Source organism: Lupinus angustifolius, chromosome LG13 (genome assembly GCF_001865875.1).
Source record: "Lupinus angustifolius cultivar Tanjil chromosome LG13, LupAngTanjil_v1.0, whole genome shotgun sequence".
NCBI lineage: Eukaryota > Viridiplantae > Streptophyta > Magnoliopsida > Fabales > Fabaceae > Lupinus > Lupinus angustifolius.
Genome location: NC_032021.1, coordinates 17,600,249 through 17,626,769, shown reverse-complemented (window position 1 = coordinate 17,626,769; position 26,521 = coordinate 17,600,249). Strand labels below are relative to the sequence as shown.

General features: G+C 33.8%; 5 protein-coding genes across 6 annotated transcripts; 1 reads left to right on the top strand and 4 right to left on the bottom strand.

Moving 5' to 3' along the window:
- LOC109325091 (receptor-like protein kinase FERONIA) lies at nt 307–3,814 on the top strand. The gene has a single exon (XM_019557237.1). It carries the CDS (start codon nt 780–782, stop codon nt 3,498–3,500), a length of 2,721 nt encoding a protein of 906 aa, XP_019412782.1. The 5' UTR covers nt 307–779; the 3' UTR covers nt 3,501–3,814.
- Nucleotides 5,123–7,904, bottom strand: LOC109325098 (ubiquitin-conjugating enzyme E2 28-like). 2 transcript variants are annotated; one of them, XM_019557250.1, is made up of 5 exons: nt 7,787–7,904; nt 7,619–7,706; nt 7,048–7,175; nt 6,864–6,968; nt 5,123–5,531 (listed from the first exon to the last, which is right to left on the bottom strand). In XM_019557250.1, exons 2-5 carry the CDS (start codon nt 7,686–7,688, stop codon nt 5,388–5,390), a joined length of 447 nt encoding a protein of 148 aa, XP_019412795.1. In that variant the 5' UTR covers nt 7,689–7,706; nt 7,787–7,904; the 3' UTR covers nt 5,123–5,387. The 2 variants fall into 2 exon arrangements, with proteins under 2 accessions (XP_019412795.1, XP_019412796.1); XM_019557251.1 differs by having other exon boundaries at nt 7,619–7,711; nt 7,787–7,896.
- On the bottom strand, nt 8,856–13,890 carry LOC109325095. The gene is made up of 4 exons (XM_019557241.1): nt 13,621–13,890; nt 12,464–12,914; nt 11,195–11,310; nt 8,856–9,632 (listed from the first exon to the last, which is right to left on the bottom strand). The coding sequence occupies exons 1-4, from the start codon at nt 13,756–13,758 to the stop codon at nt 9,183–9,185; spliced, it is 1,155 nt and encodes a 384-aa protein (XP_019412786.1). The 5' UTR covers nt 13,759–13,890; the 3' UTR covers nt 8,856–9,182.
- Nucleotides 14,766–17,555, bottom strand: LOC109325097 (elongation factor P). Its single transcript, XM_019557249.1, has 7 exons — nt 17,374–17,555; nt 17,211–17,288; nt 16,660–16,766; nt 15,844–15,921; nt 15,641–15,742; nt 15,398–15,479; nt 14,766–15,080 (listed from the first exon to the last, which is right to left on the bottom strand). Exons 1-7 carry the CDS (start codon nt 17,498–17,500, stop codon nt 14,962–14,964), a joined length of 693 nt encoding a protein of 230 aa, XP_019412794.1. The 5' UTR covers nt 17,501–17,555; the 3' UTR covers nt 14,766–14,961.
- On the bottom strand, nt 18,324–22,262 carry LOC109325092 (probable serine/threonine-protein kinase PBL1). Its single transcript, XM_019557238.1, has 5 exons — nt 22,105–22,262; nt 20,442–21,109; nt 19,640–19,897; nt 19,271–19,390; nt 18,324–19,140 (listed from the first exon to the last, which is right to left on the bottom strand). The coding sequence occupies exons 2-5, from the start codon at nt 21,063–21,065 to the stop codon at nt 18,562–18,564; spliced, it is 1,581 nt and encodes a 526-aa protein (XP_019412783.1). The 5' UTR covers nt 21,066–21,109; nt 22,105–22,262; the 3' UTR covers nt 18,324–18,561.

Sequence of the window (26,521 nt, the reverse complement as noted above, 5' to 3'; positions counted from 1 at the left end):
GTTTACTGAGTTAGTAACAGTGTCACCCTTAATTTAATGTACTTCAATTACTTTAACTAATTAGCAATAGATACATATTTATTAACCAACTACCACTTTGTCTAACTTTCTTAATATTATTTTCATTTCATATATCTAACTATCATTAACTTTCAAACAAAAATATTATAATATTATAAATTAATAGTGAACCATACATCGAAAGTGTAAAATTATTTACACCGTTAGTGCATAAACTTTCAACTCTAATGAAATTAGTATTTGTTTCCTCCTAAAACTTTAGGTACAGTATTTAAATACAACTTCCTAATGTTTCTGGTATTTTTCAGCTCCATTTTCTCTCTCTATTCCTCTCAACTCTTCCCAACTCCAATTCCAACCCATATTCATCATCTTCATCAGTTTCAGCTTCACCTCTTTTTATAGCTTAAGGTAAAAAGCTTCATTATTTGGGTCTTTTTTTGTTGTTTTTGCAAACACCTCACTTTCCTTTTTTGATCTGGGCACCATCAAAATTAGATCTTTCCACCAAATTTAGTATCTTTCTTACATTTTCTCATCTGGGTTGTTAAGTTATTGCAAGCAAATAAAGTAACAACAAAAGGGTCTTTTGTTCTGAGTTTTGAGTTTTCACTAGTGTTGTGCCATGAAGAAACTCAATTCCTTTGACCAAATTTAGTATCTTTGTTATTTTTCCTATCTGGGGTGTTGAGCTATTATATAATCTCATACAATAAGTAAAAAAGAGGGTTTGTAAGGTTGAATTTTGAGTGTGTGCCATGAGGAACAACAAAAACAACAACCTCAATTACTGTTTTATTGTTACAATATTGTTATGTGTGTTCTTGTTATATATTGAGGTTGTTCTAGCATCAGATTTTAAGCCCACAGATAAAATTCTGCTGAGTTGTGGTGGTCCTCCATCTAGCACTGATGCTGATGGAAGGGATTGGACCACTGATGTTGGTTCAAAATTTGAATCATCTTCGTCAGCCGGAAAAACCACGACATCATCGGCTGCAACTCAGGACCCTGCTGTCCCTGAGGTGCCATACATGACAGCCCGTGTGTTCCACTCAAAGTTCACCTACTCGATTCCGGTGGCCTCTGGTTGGAAATTCCTCAGGCTGTACTTTTACCCGGCTTCATACTCCGGCCTCAATGCATCCAACGCTTTGTTTGGTGTCACAGCGCAGCAATCATACACGTTGTTGAGGAACTTCAGCGTGGAGCAAACCACACTGGCCTTGAATTTTGCCTACATTGTGAAGGAGTATGCGATCCATGTCGAGGGGGAAACATTGAGTGTGACCTTTACTCCATCTGCCAATGCATCGAATTCATATGCATTTGTGAATGGGATTGAGGTGGTGTCTATGCCGGATATTTATACCTCTAGTGATGGTAGCAGTAGCACTATGATTGTTGCTACAAACTCTCCTTTTACTATTGATAACAGCACCATACTTGAGAATGTTTACAGGTTAAATGTCGGGGGGAATGATATCTCGCCGTCTCATGATACCGGTCTTTTTAGGTCATGGTCTGATGATATGCCTTACCTATTTGGTGCTGCATTTGGTGTTACCGAGCCGGCTGATCCATCTGTGAAGATCGAGTACCCTCCAGGCACACCGAGTTATATTGCTCCGAATGATGTTTACACTACAGCCAGATCAATGGGCCCAAACCCCCAAATAAACTTAAATTACAACCTGACTTGGCTTTTCACTATCGATTCAGGGTTTTCCTATCTCGTGAGGCTCCATTTCTGCGAGGGCTCGGCAAATATAACCAAGATCAATCAGAGGGTGTTCGACATTTTCCTCAATAATCAAACTGCTCAGCCTGGTGGTGCTGATGTTATAGCCTGGGCAGAGGGATCTGGGCTTTCACATAATAATGGTGTTCCAGTGCATAAAGATTATGTTGTATTTGTTCCTAATGGTGAACCACGGCAGGATTTGTGGCTTGCATTGAATCCAGATCAATCTTCGAAGCCACAGTATTATGATGCAATCTTGAATGGAGTGGAGATATTCAAGATTAATGATACTACTGGTAGTCTTGCTGGGACAAATCCTATTGCTCCTCCTTTGCAAGAAAAGATTGACCCTTCATTGGCTCGGCCGCATCCTCATGCTAATTCGAAGAATCAGACAGGAGTGGTTGCTGGAGGTGTCAGTGGAGTAGTTGTTTTATTACTGCTTATCATTGGACTATTCACTTTTGCACGTCGACGTAGGCTTGGTAAAGACTCTAGTGCAATTGACGGTCCATCTGGCTGGCTTCCACTTTCTCTCTATGGTAATTCACACTCTGCAGGTTCTGCCAAGACTAACACCACAGGAAGTTATGCATCTTCGCTCCCATCAAACCTTTGCCGACACTTCTCATTCGCTGAAATCAAAGCTGCCACAAACAAATTCGACGATGCTTTAATTCTCGGTGTGGGAGGATTTGGTAAGGTTTACAAAGGTGAAATCGATGGCGGAACAACCAAAGTTGCAATTAAGCGTGGGAATCCTCTATCCGACCAAGGGGTGCATGAGTTCCAAACTGAGATTGAAATGCTCTCAAAGCTTCGCCACCGTCACCTTGTTTCACTAATCGGCTACTGCGAAGAGAACACTGAGATGATTCTTGTTTATGATCACATGGCCTATGGAACACTCAGGGAGCATCTATACAAGACTCAGAACCCACCACTTCCATGGAGGCAAAGGCTTGAGATATGCATTGGAGCCGCTCGGGGTTTGCATTATCTTCACACCGGTGCTAAACACACGATCATCCACCGTGACGTGAAGACAACAAACATTTTACTAGACGAGAAGTGGGTGGCTAAGGTCTCTGATTTCGGATTGTCCAAAACAGGTCCAACATTGAATAACACGCATGTGAGTACTGTGGTGAAGGGTAGTTTCGGTTACTTGGATCCTGAATACTTCAGGAGGCAGCAACTTACTGACAAATCTGACGTGTACTCATTCGGAGTGGTTCTGTTTGAGATATTGTGCGCACGTCCAGCCTTGAATCCAACACTCGCTAAGGAGCAAGTGAGTCTAGCTGAGTGGGCGCCGCATTGTTATAAAAAGGGTATTCTAGATCAATTCATGGATCCTTATCTCAAGGGAAAGATAGCTCCGGAATGCTTTAAGAAATTTGCCGAGACAGCGATGAAGTGCGTGTCCGACGAAGGTATAGAGAGGCCTTCAATGGGTGATGTACTGTGGAACCTTGAGTTTGCATTGCAGCTGCAAGAAAGTGCTGAGGAGAGTGGCAAGGATTTTGTTGGGAAAAAGGTGCTGAATGAAGAAGAGCCATTGTTTATTGGCAATGATTGTAAAGAGAAGAACACTGATGCAAGTAATGTGAGTGATTTAATAAGCAGTGGAATGAGTATGAGCATTGGTGGTAGAAGCTTAGCAAGTGAAGATTCAGATGCATTGACACCTAGCACTGTGTTTTCTCAGATCATGAATCCAAAAGGACGTTAAGCTCATTCACTAATAATAATTACTCAAAGTTTGGTTATAATCTATTTTCATCTGTTAATTATTACTGAGTCAGATTATATTTGAATGCTACAATGTTATTCATTTTTTCTAGTATTATTATTCCTTTGTATTGTGGTTTCTGATTTATTATGAAGATGTAAGTTGGAGTTTGTTATTATGTTTTACATAAAGATTGAAGAGCAAACATATTGTAATAATCACCTCCCATTTTTTAGGAGCAGGACTAAGTTTCTGTTGTAAGATAATCCACACATAATGAACAAGAACATGGAACTATGTACCCTTTTTTCTTATCTATAATTGTCTTAGAACATGTCAACTTATGTGTCTTGTTATTCCTAAGTTGTATGATAAAGACATAAATTATATAAATATTTGAAAGAATGAGGAAGAGGTGGGAGAACGTGTGAAAGAGTTAGAGAGTAGTTGCTTACAACTTTGTTTTGTTTGTTTGACTTGGTGAATAGTGGACACCTGTTCCTGTACTATGTGCTTATCAATAAGAAAGAGATGAAACAAAAATGATAAATAAAGGGGTCGGCTTCCACCATTCAATGTGCTTGCACCCACCTTCATTATAACATATAAATATATATATGTAATGGGTATGATGATGTTTATTAAAACACCTTATCACCTTTCTCCTTTCAATTTTAAGAGCTATTGAGTTCTAAATATTGGTAGGATCATTTTTTTAATTCAGACTCAGCCCTAAATATTAATCGGATTAGCATTAAACTTGAAACTGACCCTAGACCCAATTAAATATAATGCATATTCATTTTAGATTCAGTTTTTTTTTGTAATTCGACATATAAAATTATGTGTATATATATTATTAATCATGTATATAAGATGAAAAATATTAGAGAATCAATAATACTTTTCGACAAAAATGTGTCATTGGTCTATACTTATTTGATCAAAGATATATACAAACATGATAAGTGAGTGACCATGAGACAAATCAGACCAGGTCATGATTATTAATCCATACCTGACTCTAAATATTGATCAGCTCTGATATTTAAACTTGAACCCGACCATAAACTTGATGAATCCCAACCTATTCAAGCCCAATCACGATTGTACCATGCCGGTCGAACAGACATAATCAGGTCCTACTAACCCTTAGTTCACACTTCACACCCTACGACAAACTTTAAGGAAGAAGCAAAATATTATATTTGTTTAGGGTAAAAGAGAAAAGAAATATCACATCATATAACATGTCTTTCCTGTTATAAGGATTAGTGTTACTTGTCTTATTTTGTTGAAGTACAAGTTTTCTATCTAAGGACCACAACCACAATCTTGGAAAGTCGAACCATTCGAGTGAGCTTTGCATAATGCTACATATTTTCAACCTCTTTCGGAAGTTTAGATAGTCAGCCATTTCATGTATTTTTATCATTTTTCTAATATTCTACCAAATATTACACTCTCATATGGTGGGTTTCTTTTATATATAGAGTGAAAGACATCATGACTAGTTGTATTCTCCTATATATAGAGTCATGGTGGGTTTCTCTTCTTCCAACTCAACACAGTGCAGTATATAGGAACAGAACATGAGTTTCACCTTTGTGAAACAAACCATTAAGACTTTGCCACTCATGATGATGTCAACACAACCATGACACAAATAAAACATCTTACTAATCCTTTTGTATCACCATACAACATCACAGTTGTTGAACTTCAACATAGGAGTCAAATTTTTTTTTATCAAATTATAACACCACCTTCCATTTCCTTGCATAACAAGAAACATAATCTCACCCCAGAAAACATCAACTGACACAAAACCAAACCCATAACAATATTCATGAATATGCCATTGGGTATACAAGGTCTAAACATGGATCAGCCCATGGCATACTTCTGGGTCCAGCTGCGAGCTGTGGCCTCATACTTGGTGCGGTCGGTTTTGTACATGTGAGCAATCTCAGGTACAAGAGGGTCGTCGGGATTTGGATCAGTGAGCAGTGAGCAGATAGAGAGCAGTACCTGGTATGCCCAGCAAAACATAATTAGAAAACCCATTATTTTCATATTCTTCTCAGTATCAGCAACAAGTTCCACATACAACAAATTAATTAAGAAAATACAATGCAAAAAAATGTATTATTGTATAATGTAACTGAATTTAGGGGAGAGATTCAGGTTCTCGAAGTTCTAAAGAGTTCATTCTTGTATAATAATGTATTCATCAGTTATTCTCTGTTCTGGGTCATCACTGTTCCACTAATGGCAGCCATTTAAAAAAATCTACAGTTCATACAATCATATTTCCCCCTATTTCTGAACCAATTCCTAACACACTGTCAACTAAATACATGCATACTAATTTATTTTTTCCTGAAAAGAGAAGAATCCATGAAGTCTATTTGTAAGTGTGCCCTCTTAGATTAGTCACTATATTTCTCATTCTTTAAAACTTAATGCAGCATAATATCAAGGTAAGCAGATTCATATATCAGAAAATCGTACACTACTCATATTTAATATCTCTACTTTCTAAAGACAAACTATTTTCTTTCTTTGCGCTTCGTAGTTTTAAATTGTGGTCCACAACCACAATTGCGGCCGCGGTTTTTGGACTCTCCACAACCAAATCATGATCGCAATTGTAGCTGCATTATCCCAAAACTGCAATGACCACAGCATAACCAGAACTGACAGCGCAACCACAATTTTAAACCATGGGGGTTAATCCATCACCGTCATCCTGATGGAGAAGAAACAGAGTGCCACAGTAGTGCAACAATATCAGCACTTTCCATAGCAGCTGTGATAGCAGTAGTAATGGGCTGCTCCAGTAATTGACTTCAATAAAGTACAATATTATAGGGCAATTATAATAATTTGATTGACTTAAATATAGTCCAACATTATTATGTCTGCTTTTCATTGGTCAAAGTTTTCTTTTCTTTTTTCAAAAAAGTACAACCTTAGTAACAATGATTAAGGTAATGCATACAGCAGCACCCACAATCCCCCAAAAAAATAGCAAAAAGAAGGACCTAGCTAACTTAAGTAGTTTGGTTGATTTTGATATATGTAATACACATATTATCAAGTAAGTCCAACCCAACCCCGAAAGAGGAACTTCTGGTAAAAAGGACATGTAGTAATTGAGAAAAATATGGCTATAAATATTTTATCAGGAGATTCTTTTTGGTAATTTTCCCAAAAAAGGGATAAAATGTTGCCTTCACTGTCCTAAGAAGAGTTAGGAAATGTTTAACACCTTTCTCTAAATAATATACGGTCATAATTTGGCGAAAGCTCCCATACTTATCCTATAGATTATAAGATTAAAGGTAAAGAAGGTCAAACCTTAGAGATGGTAAGTGCAGGGCTCCACTGTTCCTTGAGGATATCAAGACAAATGCTACCATTGCTATTGATATTTGGGTGAAAGACCTTAGTCCTAAATGCAACCTGGTTAAAAAAGATGATGAAATATTTCCATTTTCCAACACACATATCAAATCCAAAGACGCAGCAGAACAGATAATACCTTAGGGGGCTTGAAAGGATAATCAGGAGGGAAGTGAATAGTAACCAGAAATACACCTCCAGCATATGGACTATCAGCAGGTCCCATAATTGTTGCTTGCCAATGAAACATGTCTTCAGCAACCGGACCTGTTGCAATAACAAAACATCACTCACATAGACATTTACAAAAAATAACCAACAAGGTCGTGTAAGGCCCCACTAGATCCTAACTTATTATGTTAGGCCAAAGATCAAAGATTCAATTCCTAGGAGAAACACTTGTTAGGAGAGGTAGTCACGCATCCGAAAGGGATTATTTCCTTGTACAAAAAAAAGACATTTACAAAATAGAAAACACGGATACAACGCAAGACACAAATATTTGATACAACACAAAACAAGGAACCAGAACAAATTAAGACATGACATAACTAATATACAATATATTATATATTTATTGGCATAAAATGAAGATAAAAGCACATAAATCAGATCTTAAATTAAAACATAAAATTATAAAACCCTAAATTGATATAAATATATTGAAATATGAATCTAAAATGGTTATAAAAAAGAAAAGCGGGATTGACCTGCACTGCAAGAAGTAGGAGGGTCTTTCTGCAAATCCTTGAGTTCCTTGAGGATGCGTTTCGAAGCCATGGTTCGAAATTAACGATTCTGCACTTCAATAATAATAACAAATATCAGATCTAAAATAAATAAATCATAATCATCGTTTATAGAAAAGAATAGAGTACCTGAAAATGGAGAAGCGAGGGGTATAAAGGAAAATGAAGAGAAATCAATCCCTCGCTTTCTTCTTCTCTCTTCTCTCTCCGCTTTATTCTTCTTCGTTCCAAATCACGAACCGAAACCCTCCAATGTGCCCTTTTCTCTTATTATATACCAACCTTCAAATTACGTTCTTGTCCTTTTCTTCATTCTTTATTCCACTTTATCTTTTTACTAATCTATTTTCTTAATGTAATGGATAAAATGAGTAAAACTTAAAAGTTATTTAAGACTTTTTTTTTTTTCTTCGTCACTTATTTCACTCACTTTTTGGTCCGTTAGATTAAGAAAAAATGAATGATTGATATTGAGTGTAACTACTATAACTTAACTTGGATTTAAACGGATCATTCCTCTAATAATATCTATACAATATCAAAATAAATATTTATTGTATCATTTACTATTTATTTATATTAAAGACAAATAGTAATTAAATTTGAATAGTAGACACTCTGTACGTTTATAATATTTACACATTTTTATTTTTATTAATATTTATCACGATCGTGACTTCCAAACTCATTGTGATGAGTTGGTCCAATTAGGTCAAGAGTTTGATTTCTATAAGTTACATTTGTTTGGATAAATATCCACAAACCTCGAAAGAAATTAATTCTTTACATAAAAGATGAAGAAATATCCTTAGTAGTATAAAAAATTCACTGTAATGTGGTTATCTTTCATGATAACTTAACAAATAAGAATGATCACTCTTATGGCTCTCTTTACCTTTTATAACTAATAAACGTGAATCTTAACTTTGTTATCGAAATGATAATACTCAGAATTCATATGGTAAAGCATTCCTTTCCAAAACACCAACTTCATCTAAGAATATTGTTTTGGTTTGTATAACCTTTGTACATAAATTGAAGTAAACAAAATATATCCAGCACAGTCACTAACAAAACCATAACATTCTGAACATCATTGCAATTGAGGCCACATAGGCTACATTTGCTCGAAATTGACCATAACGTCAAAGTTTTTGGAGTTTCCAAAACCACGACCGTTATTTAAAACCTTGTAATTAGCATAAAAAACGTATTAGATATAATCCAAAAATATACTTTACTTCCTCCTATAATTCATTTACAGGTTCCTTTGTCTTTCCTTTGGGCTAGGATATTACACTTTCAATAAAACAATCTCAGTGTGTTAAAACTAAAGCAGATCTCTTTTCTTTTTTTGCTGTCTCATGCAAGGACATACAACAAGTTAACCTTTGAGGTGATACTTATCAATCACATCCCTTTTTATGAAACTCCTTCAACTTTTGATGTTTCTGCTTTTTTCTCCTTCTTATCCTTCACCTTTGAGGTCAATAGCAATATCCTTTTTTTGGCAGCTGATAAATAACTAATCATCCCAGTTATTGTCCCATCCATCTTTGTTAGATGATCTCGAAGTAAGGCCGTTCGCTGAGATGCTTCGTGCATGATGTGCCACTGGTGACTTCACCGCTACATTGTCATCCCAATCGTCATCCCAATCCTGATCCCATCCTTCAGCAGATTCCACATTGGTAGCAGAAACAGACTCGGGCAACGCCATTTCAAGCTCTTGATATGGGACCTCGCCGTGCCGTTTCTTCCTCAACTTGCAGCAACCCCATGTCCCTCCAAAGACTAGTACAGCGAATATGAGGAAATAAGCACCGTTTACGGGTGTTAAAATGTTGTCAAAAGAAGGAAGACGGAGAAAAAAATTTGCTTTAGGTACAACGGTATCGACGTGAAGCACACAATCCCCTTTTCCAGCAGTCAAAGTCAATTGAGTAATTTCGCTGCTGATTAGTGAGATATTGATCTGAAAAACAAGAATGCAAAAACGTTAAGGCAACTGCAGAACCTACATTTAATAGAGGCTTTGCTCATCAATGCATTTCTCATGAAACCAAACATCTAGAAGATTAAATTACCTTACCGGTCTTTCTACTCTTCAACCAAACAAAGCAAAAAGTTCGGAATTAGGTCCCTAAAAGTATAGAAGATTTGCCATTAGGCCCCTCGTGCACTTTTCCATCAGCGCTCCCAAAAAGAATAAGGACTTGTTTGAATTTTCTAAAAAAGTGTAGGAACCTATTTGAATTTTTCAAAAGGGACAGGGACCCACAAACAAAAAGTGGAAGGATCGCGTAATGGATTTCTATGGAAACTTAAAGAAACCCCAACAGAAAAGTGAGGGACCCAGTTAAAAGAATTCTATATGTTAAGGGATCCAATTACAAACTTTTTCAGTTCATGGACCTACACAAGTATGACCAGATGGTCCTTGAGACAGTAAACACAAATAACATTGGGAAATGAGTGTTTTCTAGTTTTTACATAGAGGATCCTCCTTCCCTCCCAAGTCCCAACCAGAGGCAAAACAAGGAAGAAGAATTAGACGAGACATGTAGTGATAAGGGTGACAGAGGAAGTGGAGGAATGACATAAATGACTGGAGTCATAAATCGTACTATAAGTTAACTTGTAACAAGATTTGTATATGAATCCACTTCTTATGGTTAGTTGATCCAAACAAACTTTTTTAATCAAATTCATTTATGGAGGAATTAAATTCCATAAATTCAATGGTTCCAGAGGGCAGCGAGTTTGGATGAATTGAACGGAATGAACTGAATCATTTGACTCATTAGAATGGATTATAAAAGGAAATGTGGAAAACAAATGGAATAAGTATTGTTCCTTGGGAACTCAATACTTTCAGCTCTCTTTCTGAAAGTGGGTGGAAGGGGGAGAAAGTGGAAAGAATTTGAACTAGATTTATTGAACATTAAATTTCACCCATCAACTACTAGTAACAGGTTAAAATAATAAAATATTTCGAACAGTAAATAAAATTAAAAGATATTTCCTTTACTTCATTTTCATGAAAAAAGTTTGAACAGTAAAAATCATGATTCCCTCTTATCCTAAGATGAATTGGTCATCAGTATCCTTTCCATTCCATTCAATAACTTACGAGTGTTATATTTTTCAGTTCCATTCATCCAAATGAACTATAAGAATCTGGATTTTCATAACACGATGAGTCCTAGAAATGATGGATTTGATTCACATATATTATTTTTCCGAAACTGTGTCCAATGTTAGCTGATAATTTTTAACAAACATGACTTTGTCAATAATGTTCTTTAAGACACTATCACTCTATTAGTTTCCCAATGAAAGCAAATCCAAAATAATGTCAATTTATGTTTTGCTTGTCTCACAAAATAAACAATGACTTCTTGATAGTGACTTCCCTATTAAGCTTTTGCTTCAATTTGAAGAGGGAATGGGGGTGCAAAGAAGAAAAAAACCACCTTGATATAAATAACAGGATCCTTAAAATAAAAAATCAGTTTAAGAAAATTTGATAGGTACCTTTTCTGTTTGATGCTTGCCAACTTCTATGTCGCCATGATAAGTTTCAACAAGAGGTTTCACTTTGATTGTGCCATCTCCATTATTCTGAATAAGAACAACCAAGTACCTGGGATCTGGTGGGTTTTTACATGAAATATGCAAAATAAGTTCATGCTGTTGTCTTTTATGAAACTAAGTATAAATTACTAATAAATCACTGGCCAACATGTTTTTTATTGCATCAATAAAGCGCTGCCTTGATACCCTTCTCCTTTGATTCAGTTTAATAAATTCAATAATTTTGTTTTAGGTTTTCATTAAACTGCACAAATCAATGTTTCCTTTGGATCGAAGTCGTCATTTTCTGAAAATTGTCTCATAAACAGCAGTATCAAGCACAGAATTTTATTTCCATTTTCTTACACACACATTTATTGCACACACAACAACCCCAATTTCAAGCCAATTCAACACAAAGTCAAAGCTTTATTAACATATATCTCTCAATCTGCTGTATTGCCATATGGTGAGCAACTCCCTTAGCAGCATTCATTTTTCAACCACGCATGATTTACTAACTGTATATTCTAAATTGAAAAACAATACTATTTGAATAATACAATCTAATTGGAATTGAAAACCATCCAAAGACTAAGCATTTTAACACAGTTTTACTATACAAAGGAATCATTTGGCATAGATGCATTTTCTCCTTGATTTCTACATCCGTATTTCCATTTCAGAGATATCTGCTTTTACTAATGGTTAGTAGTTAATACAGTGGACAACCAGTAATACTGAAATTATTAAACAATAAAAAAGTAAACAAACACTCAATTGATAGCTTTTGACAAGCAGACATAACAGCATGGAATGGTGTCTCCAATTCTTTTTGGTTCCACCCCTTTAAGGGACATTTGGACGAGCGTATAGAGACCTTAGTTGGGCTCATGAGAAAAACTGATGAAAATAACATAACATAAGCTATGTTTAGCTTATTTAAAAAACTTGTGGAATAAGCACTTAACTGAGCTGTTTACCCAAATGTGCCCTTAACGTAAGCAAAATGTCTCACTGCTGGTATGTAATATTTGCAAAATACACTCAATGTACAACAGAACCTACATGTTCTATTCTATCTTGTTATATTTATAAAATACATCAAACATGGAAAATAACCTTTGCGAACCTATAGGCTATAGGTACTACTGCATCCTGTTCTAGCATGTCCACCAAAACGAACTTAACTAAATAACTAATTATAAAAGGCAAGAAAGTGAATAATACCAGTTATAGAAATGCAAGCAACCATGTCACCATCATCTTTGCACTTGTTAGACCCATTGCAATTCTCATTAGTGACAGGTTGTGAACCATTCTCCCCTTCCTTTTTCAACTTCTCCTTTTCTTGTTCACCACTTTCCCCTTCATTTTTCTTCTTGTCCTTCTCTTGTTCCCCACTTTTCTCTTCCTTTTTCTTCTTCTCCTTCTCTTGTTCACTACTATTGGCAACAACAGGAGGTGGTGGTGCATTCACAGGAGGAGGTGGTGCATTTGCAGGAAGAGCTGAATCCTTATCCTCTTTTTCCTTCTCTTTCACATTCTCCACTTTGGGTACTGAAGGTGTTGGATACGGTGAAACAGTACCATTATTAGGACCCTCCTTGTTGTTCGTGGTTTCACCAGAAACAGGGTTTGGAATTGGATCCACTTTCTTCTCAGATGGAGGTGGAGAATCCTAAAGACAATAACTTTATTCAAATTCCGTAAGAAAAATGGAAGCGATTAATTCAACCACAAGAAATCCTAAGAAGTAAGTTCTCATGAGAAAACTGAGAGTATGGTTCAGACGATTTTCCGAGGAAAACCAGTTGTTTCTGGTCGAAAACAACAATCGGCAGAGACTCTAGACATTTTGCCACAACATAAGTTGTTTACTAGGCTGTTTTGAGTGTGAAAACACTGAACTTTTTAAGCTGGATTCCTAACATCTAGAGTCTCAGCACAATCACTTAAGTTTTGGGGGGAAAATCACTTATAAAATAGATACTATGTTTGCCTAAGATTCTTAAAATAACCAGAATCTGAAAAATAAAATCCGATTTCTGATTCCATACTCCGTAATCTAGTTTAGTAGCTTTTGATTATAACAGGGTCCTTCAAAATTGATTATTTAGGTTTAGTAAACAAAAAACTTTCTACTTTACATCAAAATCTATAACAAAAAAGTAAATCACAATTTCTAAAAATATATAACACATCAATTCCCAATAATAACCTGAAAGATCACAAAATCTATCAAAAAAAGTAAATCACTTAAGCTAAGATCATTTTTATTTTATTTTAATCTAAAACAAACATGCCCTAAGAATTTGTAATAAATCTAATCATGTATATATAGATCAGTTACCAGAGAAATTAAATAGAGAGAGAAATAAACTCACGTGTGATGGGATTTCTGTTTTATTTGAATCAGATTGAGAATTAACTAATTTTCTGTGGATCGAAATGGATGATGAAGTAGATGAATCAAGAACAAATAATAGAAAGAGAAGTGGTAGTAGAAAATTGTGTCTTCCCATTTTTGGGATTCAATCAAAATTGAGTTTTTTTCTCTTTCTGTATTAGGATTTGGATTCAGAAGAAGAAGAAGAAATTGAGTTTTCAGAATGAATAAATTCACACGTTGAAGTTGAAGAAGATGTGACAGCACTCGAACTTTGAATCAGAAACGTAGAACGCCTTCAATGCTTTATATGGGCCGGGTTCATGTTTATTGGGCCTTCTATAGATTAAGGTAGTGAATATTTTTTTGTATTCGGTGTATTTTATATTATAATATTTTATTTGATAAACTTTAAATTATAATTTTTTATTTTCATGAGAATATCGAATTTAAGGTGAGATGAGTAGTTTCCAACTTTCAATTAATATTTTAGTGGTAGTTACTTATAATTATATTATTTTTTATATAAATAAAAAAATGTTAATGACAGAGTAGGAAAGTAAAAATTATACCACGCCGATAGTTACACCATATAAAAATTTCTAAGGATCATGTATCTCCTCCCTATTTTGGATAAGGAATTAATCATTTTCGGGGTTGATGGTTGCCCCTTCCAACATGTGCTTCTCCCACGAATCGAACACTTAAAGATTTAGTGGGGCATTACACTACTAGACCAACACCTTGTTGGATGGGTATTACCATCTAACAATAAGGATTCAAAACCCTCTAAACACTAAACATTTTAACATCTTTTTTCCTTTGAAACTAAGTGAACATTGGATATGGAAGCATTTTTCCCTAGATTTTCTATATCAATATTGTATGATTTTACTAGAATTAGTAATTAATATGAAGAACAATACTAACAATCTCACACCCAACTCTATAATTCCCAACCAAAATTCACAATATTGATGTCATTGAGTTCCAAAAGATTAACAAAATCTCTTGTTTTTCTAAGAATATACCTTTAACATATGAGCTTCATGCTATAAAACTAACAGAAAATAACCTATAAGATCAACTTGAAAATAGAAAATAACTTTAATCACCTAATAACAAATAAGGTAAAGTTGAAAATTAAAAAAAAAACATTTTTGAAAATAAATTACAACTCAAATGTTATAATGTGCATAGACAATTTGCTAAGCTTAATATACATAAATAAATAAATATCTCTCCATTAGCATGTTTCCTTTTCCACCAGAAAACAGAGAAACAAAAAGGAAATAACAATTATTATTCAGAATTCAGCTACAAAACTTGATGTGAAATCTTAAGCACGACTCATGTACTGCCCAGATCTTGTATCAACCAATATTTCATCGCCTACATTTACGAATAGAGGGACATTAACGACCGCGCCCGTGTCGAGAGTCGCTGGTTTTGTTCCACCTGTAAATCAAATTTCATTTTCAGAAGGTCAGTGAGATTAAATATTAATAGTTAGTCACATGACCACTTAAAAAAGTCGTATGTATTTATCGACTAATCAGAATTTGTTGTTCTTGTTTCTCACTAGATACACACACATATGCATGAACCTCGGTCAAATTTCTCATGTAAGGAAAGACCATAATGAGAATATCATCTGGCAGAAGATTTTTTTTCCATAATAGTGAACTTTCTTGACTCTATATATGATTAGCATTCACGTTCGCAATATGAATTTGGTCAAATAAAAATTTGCCGAATAAAGAAAACGGCATCACCTTGGGCTGTGTCACCCTTAAGTCCTGGATCCACATCGACTATTTTGAGCTTGACTGTGACAGGGAGATCAACATCTATAACCTGAAATAAAATAAAGAGACATTGAATAGTTTCAACATCTATAACTTGTGTGCCGCTTCTTGTTATAGAATATTGTTGAAGAGTTTCATCATCAGTGATCAAGAAAACTAAATGTTTGAGATACCGAAAGGCAGCAATAAAATATGAGATGAAAAGGTTACTTTTCCATTCCACAACAGCAAAGTGCAGTCCATTCCCTCCTTTAGCCACTTTGTTTTGTTTCCAACTTCTTTTTCACCGAGACGCATTTCCTCGTATGTACTCTAATAAAATTAAAAAAAACAGAAAGTTAAACATAGTGACTACATTTGATGCCAAAAAAATGTCGTTAGCGGGACTTAGTTATATAGATTCCAGATAATACCAAGTCCATGAAGACAAACTGAACACCGTCTTTGTATGTGAACTGCTTTGTTTCCTTGTATATATCTGCTTCTGCAATCTGTCAAAAGGACACAGAAGTGAGAACAGAGAAAACGGCATAAAAAATAAACCTCAATCAGAAATTAGAACCGATAGATAGATAAAGAGACACAACGCTTATAATACTTCTCATGTTATACCATCATTCTAGTTTTAAATTATGGTTTGCAAGTGCAATTGTGACTGCAATATTAAAGTTTTGGAAATCTTTGCAATTGTGACTGCATTTTCTCACGTGTCTACAATTTCTGAAACCACAACTGCATCTTAAAAACCTTCAGCCCAACAAAGCTAGTGGCATGGAGAACCCCTTCACACTAAGACAGATGGCAGAAAACCACGCCATTGTGAATCTTGACTTCAACGAGTGATATCACGCTCAAACTACCAGAGATTGCTAGGATAAGGTAAAATCATTACAAAAGTCTTGGATCTAAACGGGCTTTCTGAAGAGGTTTATGGCAGAACACGATGGCCTAATTTGATCCATGTAGATGACTCCAGCTAGATGGAAAGCTAGTTGCTAAGAATCAGACTTCATTTCGATCCAATTAACTTTAGCTATTTTATTCATTCTTTGAAACAAAGTTAACGATAAGCAGAAACTTATCTCTCTTACTTAATCCCACGGCTAAACAAATATAGTCAATTAATCATCAAGTATGCCATAGAAGCATAGATCTTGTAATTTGCAAGTAAAAATCATGCTAAAAGCGGTAGTAACCAAAGAACGGGATTTCAGTTTAGGATAGATTACCGAACTCCCAGCTCGAAAGGTTTTCTCAACTGTGTTCCCGGTAACATAATTCTTCATTTTGGTCCTCACAAATGCTGCCCCTTTTCCAGGTTTCACATGAAGAAACTCTAAAACAGAATAAAAGTTATGATCTTTAAAAGCTAAAATCACAAGTTCCATTAGTAATTAAACATTAATAATCACAAGATGGAACATGACAGAACATGTTTGGGGCAAAGCCAAAATGTTCTTTGTTTTTTAGCCATTTGTCTACAAATGCTGACCCTATTCCAAGTTTAATCCGAAGAAATTCTAAAACATCAAAAAATTGTCATTTTTTATATAAATTACTACATACTTCAAGCTTATGAAAAAAGTGATTTTGGTTATACAGCTTATATGAAAATCAAAAGCCATTTTGTATTTGGCTACCATCATAAAAAAATGATTTTTTTACATCATTATCCTCTTTCCAATGAGCTTTTTTTTAGAAGCTAAAAAAATAGCTTCTCATGAATAACAAAATTGATTTTTGTTAACATAATAATAAAGAAAAGTGAAAAAGAGAATACCTAAGACACGCCAAGGAGCACCATCAACTTCAATGTTAGAACCCACCTTTATGTCATTGCTAGTCAATGCATAAATCCCTGAAACAATAATAATAATAATAAATAATAATAATAAGAGATAATTAGCATTGAAATGAAGAGAGAGAGAGAGAGAGAGAGTAACTGAGAGAAGGGATTAAAGGGGTTGTTCTTCGCAATGAAAGAAGAGAAGGGTTTGAAGGGAATGAAGAAAAGAAAGAGAAAGAAGAAAAAGATGAAATTTTGAGGTTCATGCAAATACTTCCCGCCATGCTTCAACTCTCTCTCTCTCCTTCTTCTTCTTCTTCTGACAAAGAACCAAAGAGATAAGGAGACTCAACCTTCTCTTTTTATTTATTTATTATTATATGTTTATTTCCAAATATTTTCTTAAATACCTTTCATTACTTCACTTTATCTTTCAATTTATTGTTTTTTGTGACTAAGTTGGCAATTATCATAACATGTATCATATGTTAGATATAAGTTATATCATTATTTAGGATTAAAATCACAGTTTAAGGATCAAAAGTCAACTTTTTTTTGTTAGAAAAACCAATACAATTTTTTTATATATTTTCATGACCCAAAATGCATTATTATATACACTTCACATCAACGTGAAATGAAAGGTAAATGATAAAGTGATTGGATACATGGAAATAAAGGTATCCTTAAAGGTATCCTGAATCAATAGAATATTGATTTTAAATTCTATTTTTTTTAAATTGATCACAATCATTATCTGTTTTAAGAGTTTTATTTATAATTGATGTAGTTAGAATTGTGGTTGCCTCATAGTTTCAACAACATCTAACTTTGAAATATTGACATTCATTAAGATTTCATACCCAAATTTATAAACATTGATATAAAGGCACAGGAAAACATTAACATAAAGGAAATATAGTATCATCACTTATATATAGTATAGATATTGTTTCTGTTTATGAATTCTGACTAATGATTTTCAACTAAATTTGTGGAGGTGCTATGAATTTCAAGTCTACTTCATGAAGAATGAGTATATTCAATACCTCTCTTTTCAATATTGTTGACAAGAAATTACAAATTGACAATGTTTTTCACTTGTCATGTAGCAAATGCTAAAAGAACACATAATTTTTCACATACTATAATGGGATGGAAATTTGAACCCAGTCACCAACTTTTGCACTATCTACAAAAGATTTATAAAAGGGTGGAAGAACCACATCTTTATCTCCTATAAATTTGTGTTGAATCACACAAAGAAAAATGGTAATAAAATAAAAAATGAACATTATAGACACAATCAAAATCCTTCAACACTAGCCCCCCTACAGGTTAAAGTTCATGACTTTCTGCTTTCTTGTCTATCAAGCTCCTCCAAACTAGCTCGTGGAGGAGGGACTATCGGCACTCCTGACCATCTTGGCGGTGAAATTGAAACTAGTGCTCCTGATGGCGGGGACGGCGAGAAACTCGACCTAGGTGCGGGGCAGATGATACCATTAAGACTTGGTGATCTTGACATGTGTTTACCAGAGAATGCTGCTGGCTCCTGTAATGGGAACCGGCACGAGTACTTAACAGCTTGGATCGTTTTGAGATGCTTAACAACAGTTCTCATGGTAGGCCTTTCTGATGGCTCCTTTTGAAGGCATCTTTGTGCAATGTCAGCTATTGTTCTTGCTGCTTTAGCCGGAAAGCGACCTTTAAGTTGAGGGTCCATGATCAAAGAGAGCCGATAATCGTCGGCTAGGAAAGGCCGGCTCCACTTCACTAAGTTCCTCTCTTCCTTGGGGTGACGGCTATCAAGATTCTTTCTTCCAGTAAGTAGCTCCAGAAGAAAAATTCCGAAACTCCATACGTTGCTCTTTGGAGTAAGCATTCCTTTTTCCAGTGTCTCCATTGATAAGTTTCCAACAGCCTGAACAACAATAAATTCAAGGATAAAAATATAAATGTTCCTGACAAATATAAAGATAAGGTAGAGAAAAATAAGCTAAATATACTAGACACTAACTGAATATTAGTAAAATTTACATAAAATAACTTACAGAAGAACTGCTCGAAATCTCTTCCTCGGGAATATGTCCAACACAACCATATCCTGAAAGCTTTGCACTGAAATCTTTGTCAATTTGTATGTTGGTTGTTGAAAACTCATTATACATTGCCTGCAGAGATAAAAAAGTATATCAGCAAAGACAAAATTGAAACATTAAATTGAACTCTAATGTACTAAAGAAAGTTCAGTGCAAGCAAAACATATCTAATCATGACTCATCTTCGAAGTTGTTCAATCCATATTATGTAAAACAAAATAACTCGGGTATCTAACCAAAACATGCAAATAGACAAGGCAGACATGACACGACCACACGAGGATTCTTCAAGTCAGTACACTATAATTTTACGCGAATTACCTGAAAAGGCCCTTCTTCATGCAAGAAAGTAAGACCTTGTGCAGCACACATAGCAATTTTCATTCTTGTATTCCAATCAATTGATGGGCCATCAGATCTCCCATACAACAACCGGTCCAAGCTTCCATGGTATAGCCTTTCATACACCAACATTCTCTGCTCTGAACCATCGCGTGCATGAAATCCTAGCAATTTACAGAGATTTGGATGTTGCAAAGATGCAAGAGTATAAATCTCGTTCATGAATTCCTTCAACCCCTGAAAGAAGACAGATAAATTTAGACCACTTCAGAAAGGTCACAGGTAGTTAAGTACTACGGTTATTTTTTATGAGGTTGAAAATTTGTAAAAACTTACATGACGCCCAACAATAACTAAATATTATGATTCACTTAGCAAGTGTGCAATTCGTAACAGTTTTTAGCATCAGAATTCATGAGGATTTGACAACAATACAAATATGTAGGGAGAACAAACTTTAGACACTGTTCAAAGCAAGTTGGATGGCACCAATTGAAAACCTTAAAAATACTTCAATGCTTGTCCTAATTCCTTTTCTGTAAATACCGGCAAATTCAAAGAACGGCTTATAGGGCTTACATACAACACTTCCCTCATAGATACCACAAAATACATAAAAACATTGAATTCTAACTGACCATTTTAGGAATCCGAAGATGAATATTTATATATTGATAAGGCATTGTTTCTTTATATTTGATAAGTTTCCACTCTTAACACCAAAATTACTATGCATGAGGTTACCAAGAAATGAAAGTAGCACAGCATGGAAAAAATGTACCTGAGTTGATGGGTGAAGGCGCGTTACAGTGGCTTCAAACTTCTTTGAACTTGAAACGTCATCACCAAAGGAAGCTTTATATATAGTGGAAGAAAGACATTCTGACATGCATCGATCTGAAGAGAAATTAAGGCAAGCAGCAGCGATTTCGTCATACTGAAAGTTCCGAAGTGAACCAGTGGGTGGAAGCGGCAAAGGTCCAGAAGCAGATAGAGGACCACTAGCTGTCACAGACTTAAAGCTACCCATAGCCTTCAAAGCCGTACCGCCCTGAGGTGAAGGAAGAGGTAAAGGTTGTGGACTAGACGAATGCTGCTCCTTCATTGATGTGGTTCGGTGCTTTGGCTCTTCATGTCCCTCATACTCAACTGAGGCCAACACATCTTGTTCTGCTGCATCAAGAGTCGATGGAGCAGATAATGCCCGCGTTCTATTGTTATTGACTTTTTTGATCGGTTGAATTGGTTTCACTCTCGTCCTAAAACTAGGAGGTGCAGATTGGAGTGAGCGGGTATGAGGTTCAGGCAGCGCTGTTGGTACATTGTCATTATGGCTTACGCGTTTTACATGCACTATCTTATCAGACTTTTTCTTCTTGCTCTTCAGTACAGTGAAACACCCCATTTTTTGTATGCTACACGGTTCTTGTAATAACTGTATGTATATGTCTGCAAAATCAAAATAAAAGGTGCATAAATTAAAAATATATTCCAGATAAACTTAGTGTAGTTCAACAAACTAAAAAAAGTAACAACACAAAAGAACTAATCCTAAAATAGTACATTTTCCAAAGACATAGTTTGACACCTAATTTGGATTCACATTCACGCGAGGCAAACATTTTGAAGCGTCAAGTCAAGTTCGAAAGGAAAAACGGAAATAAATAAAGGGACAATGGTGAAGCATTTGTTTCCATTTCTTCAAAAGTTATACATATATGTGCATCAATGTTTCATCATTTAATTTTTCTGAATTCTCATTATCTCTAGTTAGCATAAGTTAATGACCATAAATCAATTGTTAAAGATACAAGGAATTAAGAATCTATCACACAGTTTTTTTTAAAACAAAAAAGTTCTATGTCCACACTCCAATTTTCACCACAAATATAACAAAAATTAAAATTAAGAAATTGGAGGATAAATCCTTTCTTTTCTTTTTCAAAAATGAACCTAACTAACCAATTGATAAAAACTTATTAGCAGCTTCACATACATAACAACACCTATAAATCTTCAACTATTCAACAACATGAAAAGCAATTCAGATCCATACAAATAACAACCAAGCCTTAATTCACTAGGTGGAGTCGGCTATATGAATCGAATCAACACCCTTTCTTATAGCTTTCGCCTCCGTAGAACCTTTCCTCTAGGAATTGGACTAACAATCATAAATCAAACCCATAATAAGTATCTAACAAAATTTACTTAAACCCATTTACTTTCACAATTTCAAGGTAAAACCAAAAGTATTTTTTTCCATGCAAAAAAAAAACAATTTTTTTTAAAACAAATAAAATAGCAAGGCAATAAATTGGGGAATAGATCAGAATACCAAAATAACCCGAAACTGGATAAAAAAATAGCATAAGAATCAAAATTAACATGTAAAAAGGTTCAAATTACACGAATTGGAAGAAATTGAAGAGAATCTAATGAACCTGTGAGAGAAATTGGAGGTCATGTAACTTCAAAACGAAGCGATTTTCTAACAATGAAATGGGTAAAGATAGAAACTTTATGATTCAACAACGAAAACTCCTTTAACCAGTCAAAGAAAAAAATAAAAGGTAATAGAAGAAGTGAAGATTTTTTTAGAGAGAGAAAAAAGTTGATGAAAGAGAAATAATAAGATGAGCAATGGTCAAAGGAATCCAAAAACCAGATTTGATTAAGTGATTAAAGTAATATTTTCATCATCATTAGTATCAACAACAAATACAATAATAATTCTTTTTTTCCAACTTTGCCCCTTTCAATTGTTTCAAATTTGTACTATTTTTGAACAGATGCATGCAGTTATAATGACTTCTCGACCAAAATCTGTTGTTCCAAAACATGTCTCAAAGTCTGTCTCAAACCAAGTTAAAAAAATTAAATATTCATAACTTTAAAAAAAATTCTTCAATTTAATTGGGTAGGGACAGATTTCGGGACAGCAGATCTCGATTAATGACTTTGAATGCCACTTTCTAAATATGACAGTTTTGAATGTTGACTTTCAATGGCTTTTTGTGATAATGAAGTTTTAGTATTTTTCTTCTTAGAACATCTTAACATAATGTATCCAATACTCTTATTCTTATTGCAGGTGGATAACTTATATCAAACTGGGTATAAGTATATGCTATTAAACTTCCACTACCTTTTATTACATTTTTTGTATTTTAATTAAAAGTACCACAAATATGCATTAAAAGTTAGTAAAAGTCATACCATATAGTAAATTTCATTAATTGCATTATTCATCCTTCTTATATTAAAAAAAGGCTCATATTTCTTTGATGTTGCTTAAATTTAAGGATGTCTCACAATTATATTGTTTTGTTCAAATGTTTAATTTTAAGATTGGTTTCTTCTTTGGTCAATTTCCTTGAGCAATGGTGAGTTGGTGACAATTTCTCAATATAGGCACATTTATTGACTTTGACAAGCAACTAATCTATGTCAGGATACATCATTGTTTCGGTTAACAAATGTTGTTAATAAGAATTGAACATTAAATGTTGACTTGATTCAACATTTATTAATCTACTGAAGTTTTATACAATTTCGTTAATTTATATTTATCATTTTCTCAATTTCATATGTATATATCTCCCTCTTCACATTATCCTACACAAGTTTTTAGTGATAACAAACATTCATCTATAAATCACCTCATTAGTATTTTAAATTTTTAAAAGGAAAATTAATGGTTTTACAATTAGCATGTATTGAAGTCACAAGCCGAAATGGTCTTGCCGTCTAATACTAAGTTTTAGTAATTTACTATTTTTAATTTACAAGTTGAGGACCTCTTGGACATTTCAAACACACAAAACTATTGAAACTATAAAAAAAAAATGTGGTGGGTCCATGACTAGTTTTGTAATTTCAAAGTGTTCCACGATTTTCAACAAAATCACTTCAATTGAGATGACAACATGGTCAAAGTTTAGAATTTTTTTATGAAAAATGATATATCATTCTATTGAATTCTTTTACTAATTTTTTTATTTACAATAAAGTGATATATGTCAAAATGTGATATTTTATTTGTTTGTTAATGATTAATTTCTAAGTGACATGTGTTACATTTTTGTTGATACAAAAATTAATAAAAAGATTTAGTATGAGATATCACATTATTCATTTTTTATTTCACGTTTTTATTCTAATAAATAAATAATTATAAAAAGAAGCATGTATTGGTCAAAGATGGCCATTAAGATAGGTCTTTGACTCTAAATTTGGACCGTTCGATTAGTCCTTAGTGTTTACATTAACGGCAACCAAAATCCTTGTGGGCCCCTCCTGATATCAACTCATTTGTCTTTCCACGCGCCGAGTACGCGTGATGTTATATTCTATTTCATTTCAAAATTTCATGATTTTCATCACTTATTATCAATTATCATGATTCCATTGTGATTATATGAACTATAAATGATAGAAACCCCATAACTCAAAACCCTATTTGAATTGGATCCAGCAATTACATTGGTTGATACAAAGAAATTATGAATATGAGTGCATTTACATAATCACATGAAAGAATGTGAGGATGATAATAGGTCTCGATATAGGTTTAGGTAGTGCATTACCTAGATCATCTATGTTGCTTTATTTTTGAGCTCAAATTCGTGTTGATATTAGTTGGGTCTGTTATCCACGAGTCTTTGGGTACACAATGGATCTTTGAGAACCCACAAATTCAAAAAACATAAAAAAAATTGTGACTAATTTATCAAACATATTTAATGTTTTGAACACATTTTAAATTGATTATTTTAACATTATGATGTAAAATTGATTTAGTAAATTTTTTTGAATCAACAAAATATTGAATTATACATATTAATTAACAACATAATATCACATCACTACAAAACAATATAACATCATTATTTAGCAACATAACAATCGTATTTGTTAATTACCAATATAATATTATGGATTAACAATATATATATAACGGGAAGAAATAGTAGGTCTAAAAATACAGACTCAAAATCGACCCATAACAAGTATTTTTTGTGGATACTCATGTATCCAGGTAGCCATTACCATCCCTCTTTTAATGGGAAAACAAGATATTTAGCAACAAAAAAATTGTTAATAATTTATAGCAATAGGGTGAAGCAACATTTACCTTGGATATGAATGACTTGGTTCTCTCTTAGTAGGAACAACATTTACATTGAGGGGTCTTTTCTTTGATATTGTACTTCAACATTTATGGACAACATTCATTTCAACATTTATGAACAACATTCATTACTTTGGTTCTAATGAAACCTGGTTTAGTATTCTTATTTGAATGAAAAAATTGAATAATAATATGGTTTATAATCAATCGAATTAGTTTGATATTCGTTTGAACCAAACTCATGAATCAAATAAATTGATTTTGAGTTAAAAATTAAGCATGTTATATAAATGAATTGGAATTAAACCAGATATAGTTCGAGTAGTTAGATTCATAAAATGATTCAATTATATATATGTTTATATATATATATATATAAAGAAGGGATCCACTTACTCCAAGAGTAAGTTTTTTAAATTACTCTTCATCCTAACCATCAATTTTAGGGAAATCAATGGTTTGAATTAGTGAGTAGATCTAAACCATTAGATGTTCATAAAATTGATGGTTAAGATGTAGAGTAAGTTTAAAAAACTTACTCACTAAATGAATCGAACTAATAAGTTGAATTAAACAATTCATTAACTCTTATTGAACGAAACCAATTCAGCTGACGAATCGAATCTAACAGTTCATGAACTTTAATCAAGACAAGTTAGAGTTGGAAACATAACTCATTTTGATCTCAAGTCGAATTTCAAGCTGAAAACTTCATATTGAGCTTAACCAAGCCTAGGTTTGACTAGTTTAGTTCTAGATTCGAGTATTATATATGAAAAAAATTACATCATTAGAGTTAATCTTATCATAGTGTGAATGTTTCCAAGTAAAACAACAAGATTGCCTCCAAAGAAGGAAGGAAAAATTACCACCTCTCCACATATTTTAATGAAATTGTTTATGAATTGTGATCTAAATTTTTGTATGGATATACAAAATCCTAATGAAAAATTGAAATAAAAGATAGAAAAAACAGAGATATGTCTCACATACTTACACTATTTTCCCGTTGAAATAATTTTTCGTTGCTCACTTAGCCTAGGTTATAAACCATTTCAACCATTGTGAAGATGACATAAAAAACGAACTAAAATTAGGCAATCATAATATAAAACTTGTACTCTCTCCCTCTCCAATTTGGAGAAATATTCACTCCAATATTAGAGGGGAAATTGTTATTTTTATTTCTAATGATAAAAATGTCATCTCAGATAAAAAAATATATTATGTTATTTTTTATTTTGTTTTTTTGATGAACTCCCCTATTTGATAAGGGAAAGTATTCTCACCCCTCCTACTTTTGATTTTAAACTATTTCTCTCCAAACCATTTCCCTTAAAAGTGTGGCCAGCTAGTTGCTTCATATTTATTAACTAATCATGCAAAGGATAATATAAGATGTCCTACAATTTTAGGTTGGCCCACTTTTGTGTGAAAAATGTGTGATGATAAAGAAATTAAATTTCCACTGGTTTTGTTACATGACTGGTATAGATGATGTACTGTACTGGTAAGGGTTTGGTTCGCTAGTTTTCTAGTTGAACCGTCCAATACAGTATGGTTTTTATTACACTGCAACAAACTAGTACTATACCATTAAATTTCTCAAACTCCCATTTTACCTATCTTGTCCTTCCATACTAACCATGATAGTTTTATTTCGAACAACACTTGTTAATTAGTTCATTATCTTAAGATGAAGAGATACTCTTAGCAATACAAAAAAC

Excerpts from the sequence above, each read along its gene's own strand:
- LOC109325095 (XM_019557241.1), bottom strand. The coding sequence starts at position 13,758 with ATGGGAAGACACAATTTTCTACTACCACTTCTCTTTCTATTATTTGTT. Across the intron at positions 12,915-13,620 it reads AAACAGAAATCCCATCACAC|GATTCTCCACCTCCATCTGA; the intron begins GTGAGTTTATTT and ends TATTGTCTTTAG. Across the intron at positions 11,311-12,463 it reads TGCTTGCATTTCTATAACTG|ATCCCAGGTACTTGGTTGTT; the intron begins GTATTATTCACT and ends AAAACCCACCAG.
- LOC109325097 (XM_019557249.1), bottom strand. The coding sequence starts at position 17,500 with ATGGCGGGAAGTATTTGCATGAACCTCAAAATTTCATCTTTTTCTTCT. Across the intron at positions 15,922-16,659 it reads CCTTTCGAGCTGGGAGTTCG|ATTGCAGAAGCAGATATATA; the intron begins GTAATCTATCCT and ends TCCTTTTGACAG. Across the intron at positions 15,480-15,640 it reads TGCTGTTGTGGAATGGAAAA|GTTATAGATGTTGATCTCCC; the intron begins GTAACCTTTTCA and ends ATTTTATTTCAG.
- LOC109325092 (XM_019557238.1), bottom strand. The coding sequence starts at position 21,065 with ATGGGGTGTTTCACTGTACTGAAGAGCAAGAAGAAAAAGTCTGATAAG. Across the intron at positions 19,898-20,441 it reads GCCTTCACCCATCAACTCAG|GGGTTGAAGGAATTCATGAA; the intron begins GTACATTTTTTC and ends GTCTTCTTTCAG. Across the intron at positions 19,391-19,639 it reads ATGAAGAAGGGCCTTTTCAG|GCAATGTATAATGAGTTTTC; the intron begins GTAATTCGCGTA and ends TTATCTCTGCAG.
- LOC109325098 (XM_019557250.1), bottom strand. The coding sequence starts at position 7,688 with ATGGCTTCGAAACGCATCCTCAAGGAACTCAAGGATTTGCAGAAAGAC. Across the intron at positions 6,969-7,047 it reads ATCCTTTCAAGCCCCCTAAG|GTTGCATTTAGGACTAAGGT; the intron begins GTATTATCTGTT and ends TTTTTTAACCAG. Across the intron at positions 5,532-6,863 it reads CTGCACTTACCATCTCTAAG|GTACTGCTCTCTATCTGCTC; the intron begins GTTTGACCTTCT and ends TGGGCATACCAG.
- LOC109325091 (XM_019557237.1), top strand. The coding sequence starts at position 780 with ATGAGGAACAACAAAAACAACAACCTCAATTACTGTTTTATTGTTACA.